The 15,369-nt window shown below is 45.1% G+C and overlaps 1 protein-coding gene across 2 annotated transcripts in view; it reads right to left on the reverse strand.

The window, feature by feature from the left end:
* FRMD4A (FERM domain containing 4A) overlaps positions 1 to 15,369 on the reverse strand; it is a 348,357-nt gene that overhangs the window by 249,572 nt on the left and 83,416 nt on the right. Inside the window, exon 1 of one of the 2 annotated variants that reach the window (XM_072024605.1) lies at positions 11,706 to 11,968. The exons of the other annotated variant lie outside the window; for it this stretch is intronic. Coding sequence (XP_071880706.1) covers positions 11,706 to 11,738 — 33 coding nt within the window. The 5' untranslated portion in view covers positions 11,739 to 11,968. Of the gene's footprint in view, positions 1 to 11,705; positions 11,969 to 15,369 lie in introns of those variants that run through there. 2 annotated transcript variants of the gene reach the window in all.

Here is a 15,369-nt window from a genome sequence, read left to right on the forward strand (position 1 = left end):
CAAAGAATTTACCAGTCATTCTATAGGATAAGCAAAAATTTTAAAGAATTCCTAATTCTTGGTCCTTATTCTGTGCTGTCTGGAGCAAAGACAAAGGAGTAGCCACTTCCCTGCCTGAGTAACAACTGCCAGAGTTCATTCAAGGTAGGTGTTATAACATGAGCTTGCATTGCTGAGCCTCTGGCCTGTGCTTCACTCCCTCTAGGTTTGGTCTTTTCTCTGCTGACGCTAATTCTTCTACACCGTATGTAATAGGCAACACAGCTTTATTTCATCTCCCTGTTATTATGGTGGGTGATATCTCCAAGGGAAGATTAATGGCTAAAGCTGATTTAATGGTGTACTTACTGTTCACAGAAACAAACAAACAAACAAAAGAAAGAAAAAAAAAACACAACCTACCACTTTTTCGCTCAAGATTGAAAAATATTATCTTTTTTTTTCTTTTTTTTCTTTTTTTTTTTTTTTTTTTTTTTCCCCCCTTTGGTATTTGTTGTGTTCCAGGCTTAAATGGTCTCCCAAACAACTTTACCATCTTTCTGTGCATCTGTGATGTTCCCATATTAATGTGAGTCATTCCCACAAACAAGCCTGGGACTTGGTTGCACGTATGAGAAATTAAAATTTATCTCCACCAAGTTTTGGGAGTTATGCCAGCAGAGAATCTGATTCGGTGTAATGTAATCTCGGTAACTCTCTTGTTCCACCACGTCTCCCTTGTTTTGGTTTTGGCTTTGGTTTGGTTTGGTTGTTTGTTTGTTCTGTACTGGGGAGGAACATCAGCTCACTTTGTAAAGAGGTTTGTGATGTCTGTGAACAGGGTTTGAAACATTTGGCTGACATCTCCCCTTGAGTTTGCTAAAGCAACAGAACACTGCTATCATCAATTTAAGAGGATATTCAAAAAAACCTTCAAACCCAGGCACATTTCTCCATGAAAAAACTGTGGTCTAAGCAAAAATTATATTTAGAACTTGAAGAGAGCTCATTGTAGGTTAAAGAAATGTCAAAAAATCACATTTTCTGCTTAATCTACCTGACAGTCTACCTCCATAACAAAATTGTGCTCGTTAATTACAAAACCTACCCTCAGCGAGAAAGCAAATGCCATCAGTAAATGTGCAGGAGGGATTTAAGGCAGGGTAGCTGCTCGCATATGCAGACACATATTTCCAAAATGAGTTGCAACACATGCTAAAAGTCACACCCATTTTATAAAGCTTTCTTCACCGCCCTATCAAACAAGTGCAATAATCAGATACAGCTCCTCATATGTAATATGCAAAGAGATTTATTCCAGGCAAAATGGCCCTTGGAGAGATGCAAGGGGAAGAAAGTAGATTCACACCCCACCCTCGGTGTATGGCTTTGCCACATTTTTATTTTGTGCTTTCACAAGCTGCCTAGCCTTTCCATACAGGCAGCTCAGCTCTGCTGACATCTCACACAATTGTCTCTTTTGTCAGTCTGGGTTATTTGGGAAAGGTGCGAGGAGGAATGATTAGCAGCAGTCAGTTTATCTTGAGTTCTTAGAGGGAAATAACAGCATGGGTTTATATTAAAAATAGCCACATGACAACAGCCATGTGCTCATTGGTATTATGCACATGAAAACTGCTTTGGGTGAACACCAGGGTGAAAAGCTAGAAGATGCCAGGTGTAAGTGGATGTTCCATGATGAAAGTTTTAATTGCGTGATCATACGCTCCCTTCGCCCTAACCTCTGCCCCGACGATTTCCTTCTTCCTTGTGCAGGGTGGAGCTGTGGTAGGGATGATTCAGTGAAGGCGTCTGCTTTCCAAAGGGCTCTTTGGCATTTGTGGAAGCCACAAGGTGTGCAGAGAGCGAGGCTGAGGAGCACTGCAGAAGATGAAAGTCTTTGGGTGAAGTCAGTTGGTGATAGGCAATTTATACAACCCAAACTTTTACTAATGATCCCTGACATCTACTAATTATTTTGGGGTTTGTGAGAGACACCCCCAGCACATGGCTTGAAGAAAGCCTGGGCTGTGCCAGAGGCAAGTGGCAAGGGGCACAGTGAATACAGAAAGTCGTTGTATAAAGCTAAGGATGTGGAAAAGTCAGAAATGGCCCAAAACTGGAGGAAACCTTTAACAATTCTTTCATGCCTGAGTTCTGCCTCAGTTCAACAGACATAAGCCCAGAATCTGATTGCAGGTTTTGATGAACTTTGATACTGTTGCAATTAGTGCCACAGGAAATTAATTAAAAAAAAATAGAGAGAGAAAATGAATAATTCCGTTTTCAGGCAGTGCTCAGTAAATAAGACCCAGGGTTACTCAGTGAGAAAGCAGGAGAATACACAATAACGAATAGCTGCTCATTATCTGAGCACTGACCATCTTATGCGTGAGATGAGAAGGAACCTGTGGAAAAACAGCGTGGGGCTGCATAATTAAACAGGACAGGGCTGCAGGGATGTCCCTTGCTCTTGTATTTTCCCACTTTGTGTGTTGATTCTTTGCATAGCAGCCCTGCACACACGTGTTTTGTCACCAGAAGAAGGTTCTCACACCATGGGTGCACATTACAACAAGCCCCTGTCTTTCCATCCCTCACTCACCCTCTCCCAAATGAATCTATCTAGTTCTGGTCACCACTTCTCAAACAACTTATCTCAGCCCTGTTCCTCTGTCTGCATCCTCCCCTGGCTCCCTGATTGTTTGTTCCAGCTTGGATTTTTCTCCACTCCACCTACGCCAGCCTGTTGCCTTATTTTCCATGTTGCTGTAGGCATTAGCAGGGATCCTGGGGATCCAAAGCAGGCTCCCTGCCACTGAGGAGGAGAGATATCACCAATCTGATAGAGAGAGGGGCAGATCCTGACTTAAATCTCAGAAGAGCTGACTTCAGTTGTTTTTGAGCATCCCTACCCCATTGGTACCCAGATATGAGCTACCCAACAGCCAGCAAGGGGTGAGGGGAAATGTGGAAGCACTGGTGCTGTGGGGTGGTGTCATCACAATATGGAGACACTTTTAATCTCTCGTCTCACCTGGTCTCTCTCTAAAGATGACAACACATTAGGGAAGGGGTTGTGCCATCCGTTATGAGGATGAATATTGCCTTATATGTACAATATATTTCTTGGGCCAGATCACGGAATATTTACTGAAAAGATTAGTCCTGTAAGTAATCAGTCTTGCTGCAAAAGTGTTTCAGTGGCACCAGATAATACTCTAATTCCTTCTATCCAAAATAATTTAATCTCCTCTAAATGAAATCCATTTTTCTAAAGAAAAATGACTTCCATTGCATTATTCCAAACCTGTCTGTGGAGAGATCCAGCTTTAGATGAAGCAGTAACAATTTCACCTAACTTCTTCGTTCAGCTCCTGAGCTACCAGAATTAATTGAGCGTGTAATTAAGGAAGGGTTTTCTTACCACTATGATCATACTTATAATTAAAATCTCACACAAATGCGTATGTGGAAGAATAGGGCAGGGCAGCGCAGGCATGAGACCAAAGTGTCTGACAGGTTTACATCAAAGGACCTGAGCTCCAGCAGCTCTAAGCCAGAGGGAGGGGAGGAAGGGAAGCCAGGACGGGCTGATAACTGACTTGATATATTGTTTTTGACCTCCTGTCTACAAAGCCCCAAGTGGTTTGAGTGTTGTCTACCCAGGAGATTGCTTCTACCTTTCATGTTGCTTCAGCAGATTCAAGCTTTGCAAGTGTTGGTGCTACCATGCCCCATGTGAGCAGAGGAGCGATGATATCTGCATGGCTAGAATGGGTTTGGCTGCTGCATCATCAGCACTGTGCCCAGGGGACACTGATCTGCCATTAGAGCCACCGTTTTCCCCCGTTTTTTGTTGCACGGGAGACCCAAGACCAAGCTTTTGTTAAAAGAGGAGCAGTGAGGTTTTATTACTGCTATTTATTCTGCATTTACTATCAAACCAGCCTTTCATAGCAGTGTTTAGCCTGTGATGGGTGACCCAAGGCAATAGCTGTGCCCGGGGACGGCTGCATTTTTGAGAGTTTTGGTGGAGAGAGGCAGGGAAAAACAAACAAATGAATAAACAAAAACAATAACAATATAATGCACAAAAGGGACAAAAATATTCCTTAAATAGCTGAAGAAAAGAAGGGCTTGACTCCCTTAGCTTGCCTGTCAAGTGTTGTGATAACTTGTGACTGGATTAGGGAGGGAAAACCAGCTCCCATGTGGTGCACCCAAACCAAGGACCAAGGCATCAAGGAAAAACATGGGTGTGGATGGGTGTTGCATGTAGGAAGGCACCTTGAGCAGAAAAATGCCCTCTCATTTGTTTTCGTTTGATTCTTGCTGTGCTTGGGGAAACGGGACTTTGTAAGTTTATTGACATTATCATATGTTTATAGAAGGCATCAAAAAGACACCTGTATCTGTCCTTGGGTCTCCTCCAAACTGGAACAACCTACAGGGCCTGGAATTTTTGCCTTGCTGGTTGGATCCCAAACAGTTGTAGGCTTGGTGGGGTTTATATTGCAATGTAGGTAATGTAGATGAAGGAGCAATGAAAGGAAAGTTTAAATACATTAAGAATGCATCCTCAGGAGGAAAGCCCACATGCAGAGCTGTACACATATTCCAGCATTCATCTAAACCCAGTACGAAATGATGAGGAAGAGTGTCAAATGATGATATTGAAGCGTGTGCTGAGGGGCTTCGAGCCACGCAGGCATGCAGTGAACACAGACCAGACTTCTTGTAGGTGAAATACACACTGTGCAAGTGCTTCACTGCATTTCAGGTCGTCCCAGACATTAAACAGCCCCTACCGATGCATTTCAGACTGATCTTGTGTATCAGGCAGCCACGCAGGAGTGCCGTTTTCCTCCACAGACAACCACTACGCTGGTATTTTGGAAGGATCATCATTTTTGTTTCATAGTCACCCTTGCAACTTTCCCATTGCTGCAGCAGTTGTGACTTTACAGCCTTCCCCTGTGGATGCCTGCGTAACCTGTGATTCACAGCTAGCAGCGGGCGGCACTGTCTGGATCTTGCTTTTGAAAAGCATGGCAAATTGCCTTGCCAACAGCTGCCCATTAAGCAAACTGCTTAATGAAATGACTAGAAAGATGGGTGTTCACCAGTACGTCTTATTAAAAAAAATCTGAAGCTTGTAACCCACGCAGTGATCTAGTGAGATCTGTGCTCTTCATGCCATCGTTGTCGCTGTTCTTTTACTCCTCCACTCCATGCCTTGTCCTTCTGTATTTTAAAGTTTATTATCATTATGTTACTGGTGTTATTTTCTTTATTATTATTGTTATTATTACTATAATTCATTTTAATTTGGCATTGTTGTGGTCTCTGCGTAACCTTCCAGTGCCTGTGATTTTCTCTGATGTCCCATGGAAGCCAAAAGAAGGTTCTCTGGGCACTTTCAGACAAATTCAGCTACATGAAGGTTTTGGGGGACCTGAGACGTTCCTGAGCACCTCTGCTACAGCCTGGGCTTTGCACTGTGATGAGACATAGGGAATCAAGGTCAAGGTGCAGGATGGCTTTAACTGGGACATGGTACATGGACAGTGGGAGGTGGGCAGGGCACCTTCTTTCTATTCCCTGAAAGAACCCAGTGACATATAAATGTTTATAAGATCTTTGTTCATCAAGACATGTTGTGATCATCCCAGGCTCCAACAGGACAGGGTGCCAAGCCAATTTGTCCCCCCCAGCAACTTGGTCCTGCTGCTAGACTGGCAGTAGGAGAGGAGGGACCTCAACCAGGTGACCGTACTGCTTATGAACAGCAAAGCAGCCCCAGTGCTGAGTCCATCCTGGCCACATCTCAAGGGCTGTTTGGTGGTCAGCGTGGGAGAACTCATCAAGAGCTGAACCAGCTCAACCCAGCATGAACCCAAGGGTGCAAAAGGCCTAGACTGGGCACAGCTGTGCCACTGAGGGTGCTGAGAAAGGACGGCATCACCCAACCGTTGAATTACAGGCAAGATATCAGACAAGATACCACAATCTTAAAACAAAACAAAACAAACAAAAACCCACAAACAACAACAAAAGCAGAAGCAAAATACCATCCTTTCCTCCCAACCCTCTCTAGGGAGCTTATGGGGCCTTCTCATCACTTGTTTGGCCAGCACGAAGCATGTGAGACCCCACGCCAGACCGTGACCTCCCAGTGCTACTGCAATGCAAGTCATTTTAGCAGCACAGCATCCAGCTCCTACCCAGGTGCAACAGTGCTTGTGTCATGCCTGGTAAATAACCCGCTCCTGCTGCAACTGTGCACAAGGACAGAGACCATTCAGGCATGGTGGCTTGCTGCACTGATACAAAGCACAGCTGGAGAGGAAAAATAACCTTTCGGTTTTATGTTCAGTGATATATTGTTCTTAAATCTGCATGGATTTAGGAAATGTTACGGAAGAACAGAAAGGGCTCTGCTCCTCCAGAATCATAACATTATGGAAGAGTTATCCTGAAACAAAGCTCTGCTCTGAGTTATGCCCCTGCAACCCCTCTCCCAGGTATTTATAAAATCATGATTAACAGTAGCAGACATAAGACTTCATCATTTCTTGAACTACCTTCCTTTTTCAACATCTACCAGCTCAGAGAATTACATATGGCCTCATTAACCTGAGAGTCAAACTGCTAATCAGGCAGGGAAGGAGGAGCCGTGCTATGCTCCTTGTCAGGCTGCGTGTGCCCTCCTGAAGGGCTGCTGAGGTGGCACCAGCACTTCACAGCACATGCCATGGACTTCATGTGGCCAGCTCATGGGAGCTTGCACTTTTGGGAATTACTCCAGGCTGAAGGATTGGATCTCCCAGGTGATTTTTGAAATTCCCAGTCTCTAAGTGTTGTTAGCACTTGTGTGTGTCTATGTCAGTGGGATGTTCAAAATGGGAATTCAACCTGCAGTGGTATTGAAACGACGATCTAAGACTCCAGAAGAGAAAAGTGCATACTTTTGGGGGATCATACACCCTCTTTTGCCATTTTTTCCCAGGAATATTTTCATGTAATATGCCAATATGTCAATATTGGCATATGTCAATATTTTTTGGCCATTTTTTTCCACCAGGAACGGTTTCATGTCATATGCAAAGGACTTATTTTGCCTCTTGACTTGTGTAAGAGTGCCATTTTGTTCCTTTAGATGTGTAGCTCTCCATGTAGTGCAGGATCCTAACTTTTACTTCCACAGGACAACTTCTGAGCTAAGAGTGCTCAAGTGCTTTGCAGGATTCAGCCTCACAATATGATAAAACAGCTGCTTATGTAAAGCTCTTTTTAGCTACCATCCAAGGGAGTGAAATACTGCAGCAATCCCATCTGTAGGTGTAATCCAAACTCCAGGCTTGCCTTTCTCTGGGGCAATTTTCCCTTCCAATTTCCTCCTGTGACAATCCCAAAGGCCAGAAGTCCCAGCCCTCTTCTATTTAAGACTCCCAGTGGATGTAGTAGGTCCCAAAGTTTCTCGTAGTAGCTCCCAAAGTTTCTCTGCTTCAAGGAACTGTGAACTTCAAGCCAGGCACAAAGGACAACTTAACCACTCTTATTGAGAGATCTAGCGGTCAAAAACTAAACTGCTTTGAAAATAGAGCCAAAACAGTTTAGCAAGTAAATAGTAACACCATGGGAGTCCGCTAATCCCCAGAATCTATAATAAACAGATAAAGTTAATAAGATTCAATAACAGAGAACAGCACCATTAATGTATTAAGAACACTATCTAAACATTACACACATTATTTGCTCAGTTCCCTAGCTGAATTCTCTGTGCAGAGGAAAACTCAAAATTCATTATCTTTGGGTGCAAAGCCTAGTAAATTCAATGGTAATTAATCTCCATTTACCCTCTAAGTGTGTTTGTGAACAGACAAAAACTTCATTGAAAAAGTTCTTTCAGTGGGTCTGAAAGAGAAGCAGAGCTTTGATAAACAAAAAAAACACCAAGCACAGGCTTCTCAGAGGAAAATAGAGCAGCTAGCCAGCTCTGCGTGGTTCAAGCCAGGTGCTCATTGCAAATTCAGTAGCATGCACTGGCAAGTGTCAGCGGCGGAGAAACCGAAATTACTGAAATTCTTATGCCAGTGTAATTTGCTGAAGGCAATGCACTGAGGGTTAAGGAAAATTGTGCATGTGTTGAGGATTATAAAACAAATTAAAATGGAGGCTAACAAAAGGAGTGCAATATTTATGCATTTCTTCATTCTTTTCACTCCATGGTACTCAATCAACTTCACAATCTCTTAAGGTGGCATGGGGACATTGCTATTGTGTACACTCGTTTGCTCTTAAAAACGGACTCAGACATATTAAGCTACATAAACCAACTGATTTCGGTAATGTTTATCAGTATCATAATTAAATCACCAAATACTTACATCCCATTATTACTTCCAGCCATATGAAATCTAACCATCAATGCAAAAAAAATGTAGCATAAGTCTACTGTGCAATGAGTTCCACCTATCTGCTTCAGTTTTGATATGCCAGCCCATTTTACCATATATTCCTCCACTTTCCCTTAAATTCCTGCATTTGTACATCCCGGTTATGTAAAAGTAGAAATGTATTAACCACCCATGACTTACTGCAGTGGAGTCCATTACATGGTGTAATGCACTTAATGCTCGAGATCCAATTTAACTCAACAAATATTTTAAAGAGTTTCTAAGTTATTAAGCACCCCACTCTGTGATCATCCAGCATGGCCCAGTAACCAAATGGGTTATCACTTTGCGGAGTGGGAAATGAGGCCCCTATGAAGTATGTTCCTGGCTGCATATTCCCAGCTTCATGTTAGCAAACCCTGATGTGGAGCTGCCTGGGGAAACAGAGGCATGTGTCCATGCCTCCAACTCACCATGCTGTGGCTGCCTCAGCTCCCCCCCTCCTGTACATTGACCCTCTGCAGAAGGGAAGGGAGTTTGCAACCTCTACAAGAAAAAGGGACCAAAGACAGTCACATTTTTGGTTGCCACCATGATTCTTCCAACTCCAACTTCAGGGACTTTGGGCTTTTTAGACCTTTGGCTATGGCAGGCAGATGCCAGTTGTCCTCACCCCTTGGTGACATCATGAGCTGTGCCCACAGTAGTCAGCCCTGACCCCTAACTGCTCATGGAAGCAAAGCAAACTTGAGGATGTTTTGATTTTTCTGTCTAGATTTGAGCAGATTGAACACAGCTGTCTGGGACACTAGAGATAAAGTTCACCATTTATTTGCATTTTACCATATCGTGGGGATTTTCTTATTCAGGATAAAGTCTGGGAGCCCACAGATGCTCCAGGCTTGCTCCAGGCAGTGCTGCTGGAGGTGACCAGGAACTCCCCATTCTACAAACCAAAGGACAAAAAAACTTCCAGCCCACCTCAAACACTTGCAGCCTAAGTGTGAAGTAAGTGATAACAGATGGGAGAAGACAGACGGGGGAGTAGAGGGGAAAAAAGGAGGCAATATTAGTGAGTGTGACAGGAAGGGGTCTCGGCACATCGGCAGCCTCGTCATTGGCAAGTTTTTTTGAAGGCATCACGTATTAAGGTTGTATTTGGAGAGTTATAGATTTTACACTTGATTTTCTGGCAAGTAAGCAGGGAGCCTCTGCCAACTATGAAATATCTTGGAAATGAGATTAGTTTCAGATCAATTCAAGTGATTTTCTCACTGTTATTTCTTTGAAAGGTAAAGACACACGGGCCCAATCCTGATCTTTATTACACAGAATCTGTTTGAATATCTCCAGCACCTGCCACAGAGCCACCCCAGATTAACACCAGTGTAACACCAACATCAGGGTCTGGACCTTCACGAGACTCACACCAGTTTTACACCACTGTAATCGCTGCTTTAAAATCTCATTGCTTTGGCCTGAAAGCAGATTGTGATCCAAAGAATTAAGGCTATATTCCTGAGCAGATTCCTCTGTAGGTTCAAGAAATAACCTGATAATGGTAATTGAGATTACACTTTATGAATGGCATTATTAGGATTTACATTCCAGCCGCAGCTATGAAGCAAGTCAGAAGAACAAACATAATATCCAGTCCTGGTCCGCTTCCTTTACTCTGTCATTTTTATAGCTGTGTGCATGCTGCAGGTGCTGATAGTACACACATCTGACTTAATTCACGCGTTAACCTGATAGCGCACCAGTGCCGGGAGAGACTGCCTCCAGCAATCATTTCAAGCCTGGTTAAAGAAGCAGAATGGAAACATCAACTAAAATGCTGGAAGTTGCATTTTCTAATGCTGAAAGGAGATCTGCTGGGCTTTTTGTTTGTTTGTTTTATTTTCTGTGATTTAATAACAAAGTAGTACTCAGAAATGCCTTGGAAAGACTAATAGTAATGTACGTATTCCTCAGTGACAAGGGGTATGGATGCCTGGTTCTACAGCCCCTAATAAATCTTTCATTTTATCAACTGCCCATTAGCATTATTCTCGTATAATGAAGAGCTATATGAAGTTGGTAGGTCCTTTTTTTAATGCCCAACTTATTAGGCAAGACAAAAAGGAGCTGAATTAAAGTGGGAAAAAACACTCCCCTGGAGAATTACAGTACAGCAATTTGCTGGCAAATTATTATTATTTAAATCACTTTCCTGGCTTTTAATATTGAAAATACATTCAATCGTTGAAGAGCCTTTAATTTAAGATAGTAGATGGCAGAGATATAATAGAGGAGACCAGACCAGCCGATCTGCCTCTGTACAGGGGCTGGACCAGACGATTTCTCAGAATCTTTTCTTGTCTTGCATTTATATGAAACAACTCTGGTCCAACTATACCTTCACAATTGCTTGCATTTGAGACGTATGAAGATACCCTTTTGCCAGTAATAACTGCCATTGAATTCCACTTCTCCCAGTCCTGAGATACAACACAATGGGGCTGCATGTGGTGACAGACCAAAATCAGAGAGATTTACGCAAGCTAGATACCACATGGGATGGAGGCAGTGACCAAATAAAATACAACCAGGATTCAGTCTGTCCCCCAGGACCGTGCAGAAATAACAGTACAGAAAGACATTTTGCAAAGCAAACCATCACTGTATTTCCCTGCCTGTGGCTTTTCCCTGCAGGAATCCAAGTTTCTTTCATAACGAGGATTAATGGCAAACCTTTGAAGAGAGTTTGGAGCACGAGAAACCAGCAGGCAAGTGCAGGAGTCGCTGAGGTCTGCACGCTCACTTTCTCTTTTACAGCTTTTTGTCTGGGTCCACACCAAGAGGTCTCCCCCCCTGGCAGGTTTGTGGGGCACAAAAGCACCCTCTTTGTAAATCCATGCACCCCTTGTTGCCAAAAATGCCCTGCCCAGGTAGCCCAGCAGCAGCATCCCTCCCCGCGCCGCAGGTACGCTTTCCATGAGCCGCTCCCCGGGGAGCACACACAGACACACAGACACAATGAGAGCCTCCGACTGGAAATTCAAACAAAAATATGGCTGTCTACTCCAAAAAGGCAAACTCATTTACAAAGGTCAGCTCTGTCGAGGAAGAGTGATGGGTTACTCCCCTCTCGGAGGTGACTGCTGTCGCTCCTCCGCCGAGTTGCATTCACGAGTTTTGAAAAAGAAAAAAAAAATAAATAAAGGAAGAGGAGAAACAGAGACAAAAGCTCGGCAAGCCCCCTATTCACAAAGCTAGCCCCGCACCTCCCCTTCCCTTCCTCGGGTAAAAACAGCCTCAAAAGCCATTAACATCTTCCCCTACCTTCGTTCTCATCGGAGACAGAAGCCCTTCCATGTTGCTCCGATCCTCATGCCAATCCTCGTCCCCCAGCTTAGCCTCTGGTGCCGTCCTCAAGCATCCCACACGAACAAGAGCATTTCAGGGGCCGTTGGCCACCCCCTGATGGCCACTCGGCCACCCGCTCACCAACTTGCAGCCCTCAGTGGTGCGGAGCGGGGTTCCTGGAGAGACCTTCCTCCTGCTCTCCCTTGCGCTCCTCTCTCTCTCCCTCTCTGCATAATCTGCCTGCAGCTATGTTTGTACCATCGCGGCTGACAAACGAGCCCAGCCTTACGTAATGCGTTCAGGACAAGCCATCCCAGCCCTGCCGCTGGGATCGGGTCAAGCAGGAGGGATGGGACCAGCCGCTGCCTATTGTGCCCGCCGGCTTTTCACGCCGGGCTTAATTCAGCAGCATCCCTGCGCACACGGGGCTGACGCACGACAGCTAGCTAGGAAATCACCACCGAAACTTCGTAGAAAGGCTGTGGATTCCCCGGGATTTACTTTTTTAAAGGGTGTATCCCTCATCCCCCGTGCCGGCTCGGGGTTGGCAGCGGTTGGAGCATTTTCTGCTGGGCACGCTGGCTGTGGGCGAGTGACCAAACCCACGCCAAAAGGCAGTTCCTTTCAGTCGTCAGCTGGGAAATGAGGGGAAGAAAGAAAAGAGAGGGAAACAAAAGGAATATAGTGCTGCGAAGTTGCTCAGCCAAAGATACTCGGTGAATGCCTTTCTATTAGCATTTTAATTCAGATCGGAGCATGCCTTTGTGGAGAATCCCTAATTGCCCCTGCTTGCTGCATTTTGGCTCCCAGCACAGGGTGATGCAGGGAATTAATGTCTTTTGGGAAGGGGATTCAGCCCTGCACCCCACATACTCCAAACACATGGACATTCGGTCCCTGGGGATGGAACAGAGCAGTGTGAAGCAAACCCCCCCTGAACCATCACTGCCCTGCTTCCTAATGCAGACAGAAATGGGGTTCCCCTTCCCTGACCCAGGGGATAATCTTCCACACAGCAGTTGTTTTTTTGAAAATGAAATAAAAAACCTTGCTAAACCACCTTATCAAAACCCTTGCTACACCACCAAGGTGCTAGAAAATGATTGCCAGGCTGACTGGAGAGTATCATATGTGGAAATTTTTCATGCCCTTTAGCACCAGCTCTTTGAGGCCCCAAAGTGACATGCTGAGGAAGAGTCACTGTGTGATGAAGGTGCTGGTCTAGCATTCAGTAGGTCTGGTTAAACTTCTGCATATTCCCTGAATAACTATGGGGTTTCACCTCATTCAGCTTTCATCATCCAACACTCTGCCTCCACTTTGAGTCAGCCTCCAAGGCTCCTGCAAGGCCACCAGAAAGAAAGGTTCCTTCCCACGGTGCTTCACCCCAAATTTCCAAAGGCACCCCTCCATAAACTTCTCCTTTTGCTGTGGCTTCATGTTTTTTGGGAGCGGAAACCACCTCTGCCTACACACAACCTTCATGCTCCACACAGGTTTTTGGAGGCTGTATCCAAATGGAGGTGGTGCAAGGGAATCTGTTCATGGTGGTGCACATGAATGTAGGGTGGAAAGCCTGGGATGAACATGTAGAAATAAAGAACTCCTGTCCTGGCAAGCCCCAGCAGAAGTGCACCTAGACAGGGAAATGGATGAGGGTGTTTGGCCCCACACATACTTTTCCTCTCTCTCTCTCCCTTCCCATCCTTTCAACCCTGTAGATCTTGCAGTTCGGGGGCATTTTTCTTATTATTCCTTATGGAATAAATCCTTATGGAGTAAAACCAGGGAGAGGAGGTGCCCCCTAATGCATCACTAATATTAATTTCAAAGTAATTAACTGTTGTCAGCAAAACTCAGCTCCTTATTAAATGTGAAGGAACCTGATCATATCGTGTTGAAGGCAGTGATAAGTTTTCCTGAGCTAAAAAGCCACTGTGCAACCTCTGGCAGGCTCATCTATTTCTTGCTGGGTGTATAAAAATATATTTTGCTATTGGTATTTACAGGACTTTAATAAGTGGCCGAATAAATGGCAGCAGGAATTGCAGGCTCCAGAAAAATATAGTGGTTGTATTTTTTGGTGTACAATGGGGTGTCAGACGCTGGTGTGAGGTTCACAAGCCTGTGCATCTGTGAAACAGCCTCGCCTCCAAGCCATCAGAGTAATTTGATGCTCCAAAGTGCCCAGAGGAACCTAATAGAGAGCAGTATTGGGGAATTTCAGAGCTCTCAGGCCACGTGGGCACCCTGTAATGCAATATAATCATGTATATGGTACATTTGTGATAGCATGAATGCTCAGTTCTCTTTTAAAGCTCATTCTGCTTTGAACTAGGCTAAACCACAGTGCCTCATGAAGTTTCCTGTGTTATTTGTTTACAAAAAAAAAAAGAAAGAAAAAAAAGATGCTTTTCCTGAAGGCCAGAGGAGTAATCCAGCCTGGGACCAGAAAAGCAAGCCACGGCCTTTCTGGTTCAGCAGCACTCAAAGACTCTGATGTGAACGGACCAGGGAATTGCTGATAGTGCATGAGTCAGAGCAGAGCCCAGCCCAGCAGGACGGGCAGGAATGAGGAAGAGGATGGGGCTGTCTGAGCAGATCCACAGCTCAGCCTGTGCACTGGGGACCCTTGTCCCTCCATGCCACTTCCCAAAGATGGTTATGGGCCCCATAGGGATGCTGTGTGCCACAGCTGCAGTGGTGTGTGACAGTGAGATCTGTCCACATCCACCTTCAGCAGTGGGACCAGCAAACCCAACTGGTTCTGCCTGGGTAATTCTGACGTGGTTATCTCAGAAAGCACCAGGGCAGGTCATTTCCAGCAGATGTCAGAGCAGGAGTGGCAGCAAATGGATGGGGTCATGTGTCCTATTTCATCCTCCTCTCAGTCTCCAGGCACCAAGTAGGACTTGAGCTCTACCACTGTCTGGGCCAATGCTCGGCTTCAGCCCATGCAGCCACTGACCTGTCCTTTGAGTGACCAGCAGCAGGACCACCACCCTCCCTGCACATATCCAAACCTTTTTGCAATCCCCCAGTCTCATTCAGAGCAACGCCTCTACACCTGTTTGAGCCAGAGATGTCTGTGTTTGCTTTAACACAATGGTTTTAGCCATGGTAGCCAGCACAGCAGTGCTGCGATAGCACGGGCCATGGTCTGACACTTCGTTCCTCCCTTGGGCCGCGACACACGGCGGTGCTCAGGTTACCACAGACTTGTTCTACAGCCTCTCTTCCTGCTGTTTTCAGATCAAAGGCACTGCAGAGGCAAAAGGAGCATGTGAGCGCTTGCTTTCCCATCCTTTTTTTATCTGGGGAGGAGAGCAGCATTTGACTCAGAGTCTGGTCAGCAGCACCCGGCCTATCTCGGGTTCTCCACCTACCGAAGAGGGGAAAGAATCCATTCAACCAACTTGTGCTAGAAGTGTTTGAGATGGGAATGTAATTACTCTCAGCTCTGTAACTAATCATGGGAGTGAGATATGTGCCTTGAAAGCCCCTTATATTGCCATAATTTGAATGACCGATGTAGATGTCTGCCTTGGAGCCAAATCTCGTTACAGGCCCTGCTGACTGCACTAAGACACCTCCACAGGCTTGAGAGCAGAGAGATCTAGATGACTTTTAGTGAAGTAAA

Source organism: Anas platyrhynchos, chromosome 1 (assembly GCF_047663525.1).
Source record: "Anas platyrhynchos isolate ZD024472 breed Pekin duck chromosome 1, IASCAAS_PekinDuck_T2T, whole genome shotgun sequence".
Taxonomy (NCBI): Eukaryota; Metazoa; Chordata; class Aves; order Anseriformes; family Anatidae; genus Anas; species Anas platyrhynchos.